Source organism: Polypterus senegalus, chromosome 12, assembly GCF_016835505.1.
Source record: "Polypterus senegalus isolate Bchr_013 chromosome 12, ASM1683550v1, whole genome shotgun sequence".
Taxonomy (NCBI): Eukaryota; Metazoa; Chordata; class Cladistia; order Polypteriformes; family Polypteridae; genus Polypterus; species Polypterus senegalus.
In genome coordinates this window covers 65,192,871-65,208,396 of record NC_053165.1, presented here as the reverse complement: position 1 = coordinate 65,208,396, position 15,526 = coordinate 65,192,871, and the positions used below count along the sequence as shown (strand labels likewise).

General features: G+C 38.8%; 1 protein-coding gene across 4 annotated transcripts in view; it reads left to right on the top strand.

Moving 5' to 3' along the window:
* The first annotated feature begins 7,235 nt into the window (after positions 1-7,235).
* Positions 7,236-15,526, top strand: part of rilpl1 (Rab interacting lysosomal protein-like 1) — a 36,881-nt gene continuing 28,590 nt past the window's right edge. For all 4 annotated transcript variants that reach the window (XM_039772009.1, XM_039772006.1, XM_039772007.1 and 1 more), the window contains exons 1-2: positions 7,236-7,762; positions 13,573-13,723. In XM_039772009.1, coding sequence (XP_039627943.1) covers positions 7,475-7,762; positions 13,573-13,723 — 439 coding nt within the window. In that variant the 5' untranslated portion in view covers positions 7,236-7,474. The remainder of the gene's footprint in view (positions 7,763-13,572; positions 13,724-15,526) is intronic.

Sequence of the window (15,526 nt, the reverse complement as noted above, 5' to 3'; positions counted from 1 at the left end):
GAGGACTACACTGAGCAGTGCCACGTAACGACTTAGACGGGAAGCCAGAAGGGACAAACTGCACCGCTCGACCTCTCGGGCTTTGAAAAGGAGAGCTGGACCAGAGGCGACTCTTTGAGCCTGTGCAAGCATTTCAAACGTGCTCTTGTCACACGTGGGAGGCACGCAGATGTCATTTGCCGAAATATAAATGTATATAAATGTTATGGCACACCGTCATCAGATGTCATTTACTAACATTTAAACATATTAGTCTGGTTGTCATGTCATATTGTTAACAAATGCACCTAATCTATAGGGAGGTCCAGATCTAATTGTGCAATTTTCATTACGCTATAACTTATTAAGTTTATTACATAGAAAATCACCTGGAAAATCCGGGACCATCGAGAAGTATGCGAACTGACGACATGAAGAATCGTCTTCGCGCCGAACTGGAATCATCCCTGCATAAATCAAAGTCATCCAGACGACCTGGATCTGCATAATTAAATCTGGACCACCCTGCATAGTGAGTGTGTTGTGGAGCCCATCCCAGTAGCAGACTATCTATCGAAATCTCTTTGAGTCAGATGTTTGTGATAGTTTAATGAATTTTATCTCTCTCCTAAATTACGCTTTTTGTTTGCCTTTTTTTCTGCTGCCAACTTAAAGAGTGATTAGTAATTGTCGATGTGTACAATAGCTTGGTAATGGATGCCTCACAGTCACATCTTTCTGCACAACATGTTACATCTGCTTTAGTTACCTATTAAAATCTCAGTTTTCAAATGCAGAATATGCTGTGCATATTTCAAGATCCTCCAGTCACTCAGCCTTTATTGGAGATAATGACATCTACAAAAAGAGCTATGCAAACAAACTATGTAGAAAATAAGAAAATAAACTGCTAATTATATTAAATGTACACCTCCCAGTTATGTGCCTCTCCGTACAGTATTAAATACACTGCTTCAGATAATTAGGGTGTTAATTAAGAATGACACACATTCAAAATTTAAATCATAAATATACTAAAAAAACTGAAATTATTTTAATTATCCAAAATCCATTGCCTGATACCTTGTCAATTGTGCTGCATATGCTTGTACTAGCGTTCATAGTAAAAAGTACCACAAACAGTAAAATAAAGACCATATGATACAGCTTCAACAGATAAACAATGAAGGACAATGATAGATATTGAGGACCGATTAACAAGACCTGTAGATGGCGCTGATTCTGAGAGGTGTAGAACTCCCAGCTATTATCTGGACACTTAATTAGCATAGCCACATCAATAGTTTGGTTAAAATTTAGATATTCTTACTTAATTCTTGCCTTGAAGTAAAGATTCAACAACAAAATCTGATTTGTCACTGCATCTCCTGGGGGAAAAATATGAAAGTGCCTTTAACCTTACTGTTAATATCTATATATTCAGACTACTATTTCAACCTCAGCAGTCATCTATTTCTTCCATGAACTACATGATGCTTCTTTTACAACTGAAAATCCATCCATCCATCCATTTTGTAACCCGCTGAATCCGAATACAGGGTCACGGGGGTCTGCTGGAGCCAATCCCAGCCAACACAGGGCACAAGGCAGGAACCAATCCTGGGCAGGGTGCCAACCCACCGCAGACTGAAAATCTGATCTCTTAAAAATATACAAAATATATTTATAATGTTTTGATAAGGACGGCACAGTGACGCAGTGGGTAGCGGTGCTGCCTTGCAGTTAGGAGACCTGGGTTAAGTTCCCGGGTCATCCCTGCGTGGAGTTTGCATGTTTTCCCTGTGTCTGCGTGGGTTTCCTCCCACAGTCCAAAGACATGTAGGTTAGGTGCATTGGCAATCCTAAATTGTCCCTAGTGTGTGCTTGGTGTGTGTGCTCTGTGGTGGTCGAGCACCATGCCTGGGGTTTGTTTCCCGCCTTCCACCCTGTGTTGGCTGGGATTGGCTCCCATGACCCTGTAGTTAGGATATAGTGGGTTGGATAATGGATGTTTTGATAAAGTACACCAAATCAGTGTATTCTACCAGTATGATTTGTATCCTCTGTAACATAAGGATTATCTTCTATCTTGGCTTTTATTTGGTAACTTGTACTTAATGTACATCTTTTAACCATTCTTACTATATCTATGGGGTCTCTTTACAGTACAATGACATGTGCATTCACCCATTCATTTATTACCAGTCAGTCAGTCAGTCATTACCCAACCCGCTATATCCTAATACAGGGTTCACAGGGGTCTGCTGGAGCTAATCCCAACCAACACAGGGCACAAGGCAGGAACAAATCCCAGGGCAGAGTGCCAGCCCACCACAGTCATTTATTACCAGATGAATTGAAATCACTTCAAGGGCTTGGGGTCAGAAACAATCATGGTAGCATTTGGCATAATACAGGAACCAGTCCTGGACAAAGTGGTAGTTCAGTGCAGAGGAGTTCCATGCACAATGGACCAATTCAGAGTGACACATTAACTGAAGGGGTACATCGTAAATATGTGGGAGAGAACAGTGAGTATTTAATGAAAAACCCATACAAATAGGGGGCGAACATGCAGACACCGTACAGACACTGACCCAGAGCTCCGGAGCTGTACAGCATCCTTGTGACACTCTGTCATCCAATATTTATAAAAAGTCTCTCAAATTCATTTCTAAAGAATCTGACTCTTTCATAAGTCTACAAAGTCTAATAATTATGCTTTCTAAAAATGAGAATTTTAGTCCAAAAGATAATACCAAAGAAATTGTGGTTACCTTCAGCGAAGACAGAATTTGTCATTTGTTGCGGTTGAAACAGTTAACAGTTTTCAGTTCTTGAAAGTTAAAACCACTTATTATGCTTTCTGGATTCAATACGTTTGAGCTCAGCCAGAAGAAAGTACTGCAATCCTGATACTCTGTGGGAATGGCAGTCTATTAATCACTGCAGCTCTGGTAAAATTATTTGCTTTACTATTGAACGTACAATCATTGTTTGCATCAAAAATTAATCAGTTCTTAACTTCAAGGTCATTCATTATTGCATCTTTATGGCCATTAAAAAAACAGGACAGTGAATCTATTATATTTGACAATCATATCAACTATTGTCAGCTGAGTCACTGTCTGTAAAACCAACAATACTGTAGCATCAAGAGTTAAGCATTTTGATTCAACGACAGCTTGTACCTATCAGCTGACAATATGTATTTTGCACTTTCTGTTCGGGCAGACATGCAGCACATGACGTCCTGTGTGTGTTGAATTACATTAATAATCCTGATACCAATTTTTCTTAAGAGCATTTTCAACATATTTTGCAAATAAATAAATATTTCTGCACTCAGGGGTGTTCAGCACTTCATAACCCATTTATACAGTAAAAAAAGTAGGCAGTTGTTAAATATTTGTTGTTAAAATCATTAGATAAGCGTATCCCATATCAACAACAACAACAACAACATTTATTTATATAGCACATTTTCATACAAACAGTAGCTCAAAGTGCTTTACATAATAAAGAATAGAAAAATAAAAGACACAATAAGAAAACAAAATAAGTCAACATTAATTAACATAGAATAAGAGTAAGGTCCAATGGCCAGGGGGGACAGAAAAAACAAAAAAACTCCAGACGGCTGGAGAAAAAATAAAATCTGTGGGGATTCCAGACCATGAGACCGCCCAGTCCCCTCTTATATTATATTCAGTTGGACTACTGCTGCTGCTGGTTTTGATTACAAAGAATTTCTTAGTTTGAGGACAATTTCTGCCTTTGTGTCAACTTTAATTTTAATGAGAATTATTCTTTTAGCAAATGTCACCTTGTTTTTAAGTGCTTTCACCTGTCATCTTAACATTTTTTTTTTTTTTTTTACATAAATCAAAGTGATACACTTGGGCACATCATTAGTAATGGTACGTGGGGCTACCAGGTGTCTCAGGTCTTTCAACATCATACACCCTCACCCAGATGAACCAACCCGGAGTGACCAGTTCCATGTAGCATGTAGCATGTGACCACAAATCAACCTCCTAATGCACAGTCATCTAGAGACTTTCTCTGCTGCCTCTGTCGTCTCCCTGATGGCCTGTAATGCATAGGAGGCTGAAGGTGTTGCACAGAGATTGATCTCCACAGCCTCTGCCAACCACTTCAATGGACCTACGCCATGCACACCTCTTCCATCTACAGCACTCCTCCACCAATTCTGTATACTTGGCTTTACCATTTCGCTGGCTTCCTCCATCAATTCATCCAAAGGAACCATGAGCTCCAGCAATGCCACCTACACTAATGTGTACAGGATGATTTCAATTCTTGTGGCGATCTCTATAAAGTTCTCCAGGAAGGGGAGCTGTTTCTCCAGGTCTATCTTCATTTGCCGGTCAGAAGCTGTTTTCTAAGTAGCCCTGCTGTTGCTGTTATTTCAGGTTTTGGCTTCTCTCCTCCTCTGATGAATGTGATGCTCTTCCTTTCTGGTGGCAGGTACTCTGCCTGGGCCATAGCACTATAGAATGCCTCAGCAATCACCTTCAGTCATGGAGCCAATGATAACAACCTTCACCTAGTGCTTTATGGCAACAGCAGAGGATATGCTCTAGTGTTCCTCTCCTAAATAGATTGTTTTAGGCTGGGCATTTAAAAAGCACATGCTGACAATTATTATAACTGTAATATGCTAATATTATGAATGTGGAGATTGCACATCACAAATGGTGGGAAGCACTGTGGCTTAGTAGATAGTGTGGGTACTTCAAAACTCCAAAAGACTGGGTATGAATCCTAGCCTACTCAATGTTTGTGTGGAATTTGCCTTCCATGGTTTTTTCTACTTGAGACTCCACTTTTCTTCTTTCCTTATTCCAAGGTCTTGCAGGACAGATTGACACTTGACTTTAAACTAGCACACAGTATGAATGCAAGATTGCCCTTTAAAGAAATAGCACCCTGTTTGTGCTTGGTTTCTACCCTTTGTCTAACGATACTTGTATGTCTGTAGTACTAGGGTGTTATACCGTGTTAGCCATTATGAATGTAGAGAAAAGCCAAGCAAAATGACACATTTTATTGGCTAACTAAAAAGATTACAATATGCAAGCTTTTGAGGCAACTCAGGCCCCTTCTTCAGGCAAGATGTAATACAGAAACTGGAGTTCCCTATGTTTATATACACACTAGGACAAGTAACAACATTGGTAAATCTTTAAGTGAGACATCTTAAATGTAAAAAATGAATAGATCCAAAGATCTTGACCATACATTGTTCTCCTCTCTTGCTAAATAAATCTTAGCCTGAAGAGATCTATTAACTCCAGTTTCTATATTACATCTTGGCTGAAGAAGGGGCCTGAGTTGCCTCGAAAGCTTGCATATTGTAATCTTTTTAGTTAGCCAATAAAAGGTGTCCTTTTGCTTGGCTTTTCTCAAACGATTCTTGAAAAGGTTTGATCGCATCATGTGTTTTACTGTTGAGGGTTGTGGCAGAAGCAGGGTAAGCAGGACAACCCAGACTTCCCTGTCACCAGCTACAGATTCCAGCTTTTGCTGGGAAATTCTCAGGCATTCCCAAACCAGCTGAGAGATATAATCCATTGAGTGCATCCTAGGTCTGCTGTATGGTCTCTGCCCATTGGGATATACATCTGGAGCAGCTCTGCGGGGGCCACCCAGGATGGGCATCCATATAACACGCCTGAACCACCTCAGATGGCTCCTGTCAATTCAGAAGAGCAGCAACTCTTCTGTGAGGGTTTCACAAATTGCTCAGCTTCTCACCCAATCACCAAGTGTCAGCCCAGCTGCACTGCAAAGAAACCTCATTTCTGCTGCTCGTACTTGTACTCTTATTGTTTCAGTAATGGCTCACTGCTTATGACACATCTGTTAGGACAACTGGTAAACCGAGACCTTTGTCTTTAGACTCCACTCCCACTTCACCATCACTGACCAGTACGAAGCCCACAGAACAGCTGCCGCAGCTGCAATCAGTTTGTCGATCTCACACTTCTTGTTCACAACCTGCAAGACAAACTGTGACGGTCGGGTTTGATACCAGTTTAGTGATGGGCATAGGCCCAGTCTGGACTTGGCAAAAAAAAGGTTTCAGTCCCTTGCAACCTTGATTTGGATAAGAAGGTTTGTATTTAGTAACTGATGGAGAGAACAAAATTACAGATGAGAAAGGAAAAAAAACATTGAAAATAAAACTGATATAGCTGCCAAATAAAAAATAATATAAATAATTGCTTGTTTATAATAAGACAAAATATTCCTTTGTGGCTGTGAATAGCTATTAAGAATAAATTATGATCATATTTAAAGCATAACATATGGTCAAAGACAGATGCATGCGATCGTGATGAATATAACCTGGGATGAAGCAGCAGAGTTGGATTAAAAGCAGCAAATATGAAGGTGTGTTGCCCAATAAGACAGCAAAGGAAACAGTAATTTCCAAAATATCAATGCAAATACAGCACTAGTACTCCATGAAGAGGAGCTGACCCTTAAAGCTTTATTCCTGAGTATAAAACAAGAGGCTGAAAAGTCCAAGGAAGCGTCATTTGGTGTTTCTGGAGTACCATCAACACTTAAAACATTTAAGAGACAACCAGAATAACCAAGAGAAGAGATTAATAACAGGCACAGATTGGATTCTGTTAAATAAAACGTTGATTGAAACCAATGCCAACAACCATCAACTGAGGCTGGCATGACTATATCGCAGTTAAATTTAGAAAGGCTTAACATGCCTGAATGGAAGCAGTAAAGTGTTACTAGCCAAAATATTTTTAAAGAACCAATAATGAAAATTTGTATTAAGTACAGTACGTCTAAGAATTGTACACACATTAATGAACAGCATTCATGGAATTAAGAAAGGATAATTAATAGAAATAAATAATGAACTTTATCCGCACTAGATCTGCGCTCCTCTACTGCAGGTGTACGACTATATCCATTTCGAAGTTCGTAGTGAAGCTCTTGCCCTATTACACTGTAAAACTATTCACTTGGGGTTAATAAACACTGAAGAATATGATCTTCCCATAAAAGAATCACCTGATATTTCATAATGTTGGTAGAGAATTATTTTTTTTCTTTAATCACATGAGCTTTTCTAAATTGCGACTTTGACGGACACCCAGCCGACTTTTAATTTTGGCGCGCGGACTTCGCCTGGAGGTCTCCCGCCCCCGCGTGCGCGCGTGCACGCCACCCGCGCCTGTGACATGCGCAGTGCGCGAGTGCCGAGCTCGAGCCTGGTGCCTCACTTTCGGGAGGGTTATGGGGCGTCGCAACTGTGCACTCCAGTGAGCTCAATCGCGTTAATGTCACAATGGGAGCTCGAGTGGAAAAGAGTGGGACAGACAAAGTCGCCTAAACTGTTCAGCTTCGGAAGACATTAGTAGCTTACTCCAATAAGGAGATCGCGGAGTGGCGGCGCAGGACAGGACTGGACAGGACAGGACAGGACAGGCGGCCAGTTATGGAGGACCTGGGATCGGCCCTGCACAAGAACGCGGCGGAGTTGACGGTCATGGACGTGTACGATATCGCGGCTTTGGTGGGACAGGAATTTGAGCGCATCCTCGACCAGTACGGCTGCGAAGCGTTATCGAGGTTAATGCCCAAGGTGGTGAGGGTGCTGGAGATCTTGGAGGTCCTGGTGAGCAGAAACAGTATGAGCCCCGAGACCGAGGAGCTGAGGCTGGAGCTGGACCGGCTGCGCCTGGAGAGGATGGACCGCCTGGAGAAAGAGAAGAAGCACCAGAAGGTACTGGGGAGTGCTTTAAAATGCGGGTGTCCCTAAAATAAAGCACAATTGGAAGACGTACTGTTAACGGAAAGAGTTCCCTAGGAAATTGGCAAGATAGTTGAAATGCGGCGTGTCTGGAAAGTAGCGTAGAGGAATGAGATACAGTGGTCCCTATAGTAATTGGGGGTGATAACAGTGGAGCAATGATCAGAATTAGGAGACATGTTTCAGGGGTGGCTAATGGGAGCCACCAGAAGGAGCAGTAACGGGATAACTTGGGGGGGGGTCTTTCATGTTCAAGCTGGACAGCAATCCTGCCTCAAAAGTGGTTGGTGGCAAGAAATCCTAGGAGGAGAATCTCCCCAAATAAGAGAGAGACAGTGCTATAAAGTGATTTAAGTGATGAGATTGTCTCAGTGTGATGAAGCCAGGGTCCTCTGCAAAGGAGGAGGACTGGTAGTTTGAAGTTTCCTTATGAAGAGGCTACGAAGACCAGGGATTTGAGAAAGTTAGACAAGGTTCCACTTCCAACTGTCTGTGCTCAGAGAGCTTGAGATCATATAATTGATATATAATGGTTATTAAGAACAGCAAGGCAGACACTAGTCTTATATTGGAGTCTTGAGGGTGGGCCTATGCAGTAAAAAGAAAACTTAAATAGGAATTGGGATTCCTTGAAGTAAAACAGATAGATCCACCAAAAAAAGGAAGGAAGTCAAGTTTACAGAGGTCTCCCAGACAGCAGGATGGCTAGGAGATGGAGCTTCCTGTAGAAGGATGGCCACGTATAAAGGAGACAGCCATATTCATATAGCAAGAGCGGTAAGGCAAATATTCTCAAAGTGAGAGAAAGGAGATGGACATCAAGGCCACCAAATTAAGATCGTCATGAGATATGTCCCTTGAAAAGCAATAGATTTGTGAGGCTGAGGTTACCACGGGAAGGCTGCTGGGAAAAATGGAACCTTGAAACAAGGGCTCAGAAAGCAAAATTTAAGAAGAGTTGATTTAAAGGAGAGAGAAAAATATATTTAGGAAGCAAAGTATTCAGAAATCAGTGACTTATAGGGTGATAGACAGACAGTGGAGCTTTGTAAAGGAGGGAATACAGGTGTCTCCAGAATGACAGGCTTGAGCTCCTGTAAAGGTTTACTGAGATATTAGTTTCTGTGGTTGTAGAGTTTGTGGAAGTGGGAGGCTTGATGTTACCAGCATAAGAAGAAGAAGAAGAAGAAGTCCTCTTTTAGCCTATAACATTTGGGAGAAAGACATCCGCACAGTATGTGATACCAGAGGTCCTGAGCGCAGGAGTCAAAAGACAGAGAGGGCCTTAAATGAGTTGGATGACTTAACTTCTTAAAGTAGGACAGAAATGAGAGAGTGATCCCTGATGGCCAGAGTTAGTATATGGGCATTTCGAAAGTAAGAAAGACAAATGACTAGACTAGAAAACAAGGCTCTACACTTAAAATATTTAGAGAACAGTTAAGTTCATGTTTACTGTCATGTATACGTAGTACAAAGGAAATTTTTACTTGTCAGTCACCTCAGAATAGCACCAGTTTAATACAATAGTTTAATACAATACTAGCACAAAACATACACAGAATGTAGCATTTATACTACATGCAACTATATACAGTGTATACAAGAACACATAACAGTATTTGTTACATCTGGCTGTTGAGTAATCTTATAACCCGTGAATGTAAACTTTTTGAATTAACTATATGATTGTGAATGTTTCTAAATTTTATCCCAGAAGGGAGGAGTGAGAAAAGTTGGTTGAGGTCTTTAGTAAGTTTGTATCTCATAAGTAGCTTCTGTTATATATGTCCTGAAAATAAGGCAGTGGCATGCTGGTAGTATTCATTACCATCACATGTCACCCTCCTGCTTGATAATCTTAAGCCGAGCAGATGAAGAACCCACACAGCAAGAAAATCGGGGCCCCGCAATGGATTGGAAAAGTTGGGATAAAGAATCGGAGAGTATGAAGCCTTAGACGGGCAATCAGGGATGGAAGTCGGGGGTCACTGGAGTCATTAAAAAGGAGATGTCTCCGAGAGGTCAACAATTTTTAGCAAAGGCTGTGCCCAGGCAGAAACACAAACATATGTAGCAGTTGTACATCTCTAGAGAGGGTGAGTCAGGATAGAGATACTGCAAGTCCCCACTGCAAGATTACAAGATAAATTTAATGAGAGATAAAGGAGATGATAGTCTAGAGAGAGACGTTCAAGGCTGTGGAATGAAAACACTGAGAACTGGAATGCTTGGTGAAATTCTGAAAACAGAGCAGAGGAGTTCTGAGATACAACTGTAACAAAGGGACTGAGAGAATGGCTTTGTCTGCCTTAGGCCAAAGATTAGTTTTAACAAATCTAACCTCTATAACAATAGCACCTATAGCTTTGACTTTAGCAGTCTGTAGGAGGAAAAGCTCATGACAGACTGTGGGAGGCACATTTAATCATAGTTTATTTTTAGGAACCTCTTAAAGCTCCAGCATGGAGTTAGTGTATCAGAGCAGAGCAAAGTGGATCCCCAAGGTCTGCTTTAGTAGTATATGTGCATTAAGTTTGGTTAATTAGCACACTTTCACAGTTGAAAATTAATCTAGGAGTTACAGACTGTTTGTTTTTCTAAGTTCATACCTGATGACTTTTATATATATATATATATATATATATTTTATTATTTTTTTTTTTTGCACAATAAAGGATGAACAGTAAATTAGTTCAGCACTATCTAGCAAAGGACACAAATATCTTGATGATTCTTTAATTATACCTTAAAGATGCTGTTATGTCGTCTAACTGATGCCATTACATTGAGCCATGAGTCAGTCTTTATCATTCAGTCACAAGGAATGGAACTTTATTCACATGTGTGCTACTTACTGTACAATGAAGAAGCATTTTACCTTGGGGTGTCTAATACGGAACAAACTCCATGTATTGTTTGTGACTACTGTTATACAAATGTCAAGTTTATCAAGTTATTTCTTGTCTTATACATTGAATATAACATTGTTACATTGGCATCTATTTGTTACTTTTCTCTGTAGATAACTGACAGTGCAGCCTAGCACACAAAATATGTTTTGAATAAATGAGTACACTACTTTTTAGAACTGGAATGAACTCTAAATGTTTTAAAATATTTATTTGTCCATTATTTTTAAAACGCTCTGCGATGGACTGGTGACCTGTCCAGTGATTGTTCCTACCTTGTTCCTTATACTTGCTGGGATGCTCTTCAAGTTACTTGTGATGCTGGTCAAGACAAAGCAGGTTTAGACAATGGATGGATTATTTGTATTATTCAATATTATATAATTCAACTTGGAATAATTGGATTTTGGATTGGGATCCTGAATGTTCACAATTGTCACTGAAAGCTGTGTACTATTGCTTAATGATTTTGTGCTCCTAGACATTTTTCTGTCAAATTAATTTCCAGGGAGCTGACAGATAACTTGTTAGTTACAACTGTTGCATGATAACCTTGTACTTAGTTGATTTAGGGGTTGCAAGGGTAATGTCTTTGGAAATGAAAATAAGCCAGACATGGACTGATAAGTTAAAAATGTTAGGTAGCCATATTTTAATTGCAGCTGATGTTGTAAATAATAGCATGGAACACACTAACAAAAGGCTTTCTTAAATCCTACCGTAAAATGATATTCTTTCTTGTATAATGTAACCTACTAGTGGACAATTTATCCTCCTTTTATTATATATATATATATATATATATATATATATATATATATATACTATGAGGTGGGGTTAGGAGGGTGTTGGTCATAAAGTTTTATTTATTATGAGGAGTTTTTTATTATGAGAAGTTATCTTCTTCTTAAGTTTGCATATGCTGGGTTCATGTCCAAATGTCTGTTAGTGGCGTTTTCGTTTAATAGCCAAGATTCAGCCAGCTCTCTGGCACTTTTATTACTGGCTTTAAATCTTATTTGTACATTGCCCCAGTTAAATGTATGTCCGGTTGAATTTGTGTGAGTATAAATCAGTGATCGTGAGTCCTTCCTTCTGACCGTGTTTTGATGCTCCTGTATACGTGTTGCGATTCTTTTGGACGTTTGTCCTATGTATACCGCTGGGCAAGAACTGCATGGAATGCTATAAACTGCGTTTCGTGTCTCTGCGGCCGATTTCTTGTTTTTAAGGCCAAAAGTGGCAGAGAGCTGATGAAGGCTACTGGCAGGAGCTGAAAGCTCAGGCATAAAAACTACTTTATGATACGTGATTCATTCCCTCCCTTTGTGGATTTCCAACTATATATATATATATATATATATATATATATATATATATATATATATACACACACACACATACACACGCTACTGTATGCTCTCTGTCTCTGTATATAAGCACTACACTGTGTCTAAATATATAATCACAGACAGTACAGCAGGTGCCAAGTGACATTTTTAGGCAGACGTGTAGATTTTTGCAGTGTCCTGGCACAGCCCAATGATTTACACCTTCCTAAAAGAATATACAAGCATCTCTTGGAAGCATTTACCTAATGGTGTTTGTCATGTATGCAATTTAAATATAAATGTAATCTTCAGTCCTTATTCATACTTTAACACATCCAGTAAGTCTTGACACTATAGTAGAAATAAGTCTCAGAATTACCATTATTGTTTTAGCAATTGATGGACAGAATATTCAGCTGCTTTGCCTATAAAATGATCTTTGTTTAAACTACAGAATAATGATTTAGACATTCTAGATGTAAACATCAACTCAAATCCTGTGAGCCTATGATGTCAAAGTATGTCAATGAAATTCATTTTTTGCTAAATAAATCTGTTACAGCTTTTCAGGTGTTACAAGTGTATTGAAACATTCAGATTTTTACTAATCTAGTTAGTTCTCTTTCCAGCAAACAAGACGTGCTCTGTCTCCTCACAATAGAATCAGCTTGGATTAGGTCAGTTTACAAAATGATTTTTCTTTTGCCATAAACAAGAATACGACAATGGAGTCGAAAATGTTATGGACATATTTGACAACTGAGCAAAATTTCTTAATTCTTTAAAACCATTCTTTGCCCTTTGAGTGCTGTGGGTTTTATTTTAAGATTGGAATTGTGTACCTACTACCAAGCAAACTTTCAAACTTAGAACACAACCCCACAACTGAAGATTGAACCAGAACCCAAATCTGGTGTAACAGAATGACTTTACTATTTAAATGTCATTTTCAAACTTGCAGAAATTACTTTTAACTGATTTATTTATGTCTAGAACACATGACTGTAATACAGGCAGTTAGGTCTGTAAGCCAAAGTGCCATCATTCAGCAGCACAGTTGAGAGACTACAATACTTCTTTTGGAATGGTCACATTTGCTCAATAAAAGCTTCCAGTGTTGAGAAGATATTTATATTGATTAATCTCTGTTTTATTATAGATAGATATTTTATTAATCCCAAGGGGAAACTCACAGTATCATACTGATAAAAAAACAATATTAAATTAAAGAGTGATATACTGCTTGCTTCATTGTTTTCACTTCATGTACTAAATAAACCACCCGTGAGTCCAAATAAAGAAAGAAAAGTATAACTTGACAATGCAATATTTAAAACTGCTACTTATTTATTAATAATTGAAGCAGAATTAAAATAAACGTACAGGTTAGTTAATCTACTCTTGTTTGGTATTTTCTCCTGGTAGTCCTAAGATGTAGCGTTTGCCACCGAGTCAGACTCAGAACACAAAAGCAGAAAATGGTTACGATTAATCTCTTTGCTTTGCATGGTGAAAATTTCTTTCCACCTTAATACTCCAGGAGCTGGAGTTGGTGGAGGATGTCTGGAGAGGTGAAGCCCAAGATCTTCTCACACAGATTGCACAGCTTCAAGAGGAGAACAAGAACCTTCTTACAAATTTGTCTCAGAAGGACACCAGCATGACGGAAGAAGACTTTAAAAGACAAGAAGGTACATGGTGACTAGGTGGGGCTTTAAAAACATGTCATATTGCCCCTTCTGTGTGGTGTTTACTAGGTGTACACAGTAGATTGAGGTTTGTCAAAACATTTCACTGCTTTATATGTATAGACAACAAGAACCTTTTAAATTATATAGTACATTCTAATGCACTTTGTTAATATGAGCAGTAGTGCAGTTCAGTATTTATTATGTGACTTTCTGTTACAATACTTTAACTGAGAGGGCCATACTGCCTGTATACATTCGCGTATAAACAGGTGTAAGAGAACAAACAAGGAAGTACAGTCTAAATAGTCTTAGTACCAAGGGATACAATGGGTCACTAGTGACCTCTCTCCTGTTTTCTGACTAAACAACAAGTGCCTCTGACTAAAATGTTTGTAAGCCTTTGTCATACGAGTCATGGGTATGCATTACAACTGACCACAGAATAAACTAGATATGTAAGAAAAAATAATTGTTGCAGAATTCTTCATTTTTGAATAAGGAGATAATTGCACTATTCATTTATTGAGCCCACTTATTCTATTACAGATGGTCCGGGCCAATACTTTTACCGGGCACAATGCAAATGCGATATCCCAGATGACACTCATATGAGGCCACTTTAAAGTTAGCCGTTAGCCTAACGGGCACGTATTTAGCTCTTTTATGTTCAAGTAAACCCAACAACAGCCACATTTAGAATTCTCTTTGGCTCAGAACACATCTTCCATTTTTGAGCATGTATTTTATTTCCTTTAGTACTCTTTAAAATACAAAAGTTGTACTCCCCTTTCAACTCAATCTGTTGTTCTTTATTGAGATTAGAAAATATCTCAGAAATCATTTTTATAGAGGTATAATATATACTGGAGTTAACATGTTTTAGTCCATCTCTTCAATTTTACATGGACGCATGAGCTCAAGCAATTGATAATTATATCAGAAAAAAGTATGTTTAAATGAAAAAGGATTGGCAATTCAAGCATAACCAGTAGAAATACATAGGCCTATGTTTAGGGTGCTGATTGATTAACTAAGTTCTTTCACTGATCAAAGAACTCAAGAGAATTTATTAACTGAAATTCTTAGCAAACAAATCATATTGTTGACTGCTTAAAGGTTTATTGTCTGAAATGAGAAGCCCATGATCGGCTTTTCAATGTGCAATTGGCAGGAATGACAATAAATCTTTTAATGAGTTTTGAACGACCTGTTTCTTCTTGTTACAACTCCAACAGTGTGTAGCTAATGATTCACACCTAGCGGGGCTTACAGAGATCTAAGAAGTCCTAGACTTCATTTCCATAGTAACCCGTATGGAGTAGTTACAGACTGAGTGGGATATTCTATTACCCATATATTCACTTCCCAATGAAAACACTTATTTTCCACAGTGCTAAAGATCCCTAAATCTAAGATCTCTGGAGAAGCTGTTTTCTCAAACCAAAAGGTTTCATATTTTAAATAAATAAGAGTGTAACTCCATCTTACTGATAAGATCTGTTGTTGTTTTTTTTTTTGACCAGAACTTGAGAACAATATGCAGTTTAACTTCAGTTCTTCCCGCTTGTAAGACATCTGACTTTAGACCATTATAACATGCTATTAAACGTGTCAGTTTGCATGACATGGTGAAAGGAAACTTCTCAAATTTAGACTGACAAGCATGAGCTTTCACAGCAAACAATATTCTTCAGTTTACTCTTACTTAGAGCTCAGAACTTTATCTGTTCAGAATCTACAGAATATAAAATTGATGTTATATTAAAAGGCCCCTGTGGCTCTGTACTAATTTAATGCCTCGTA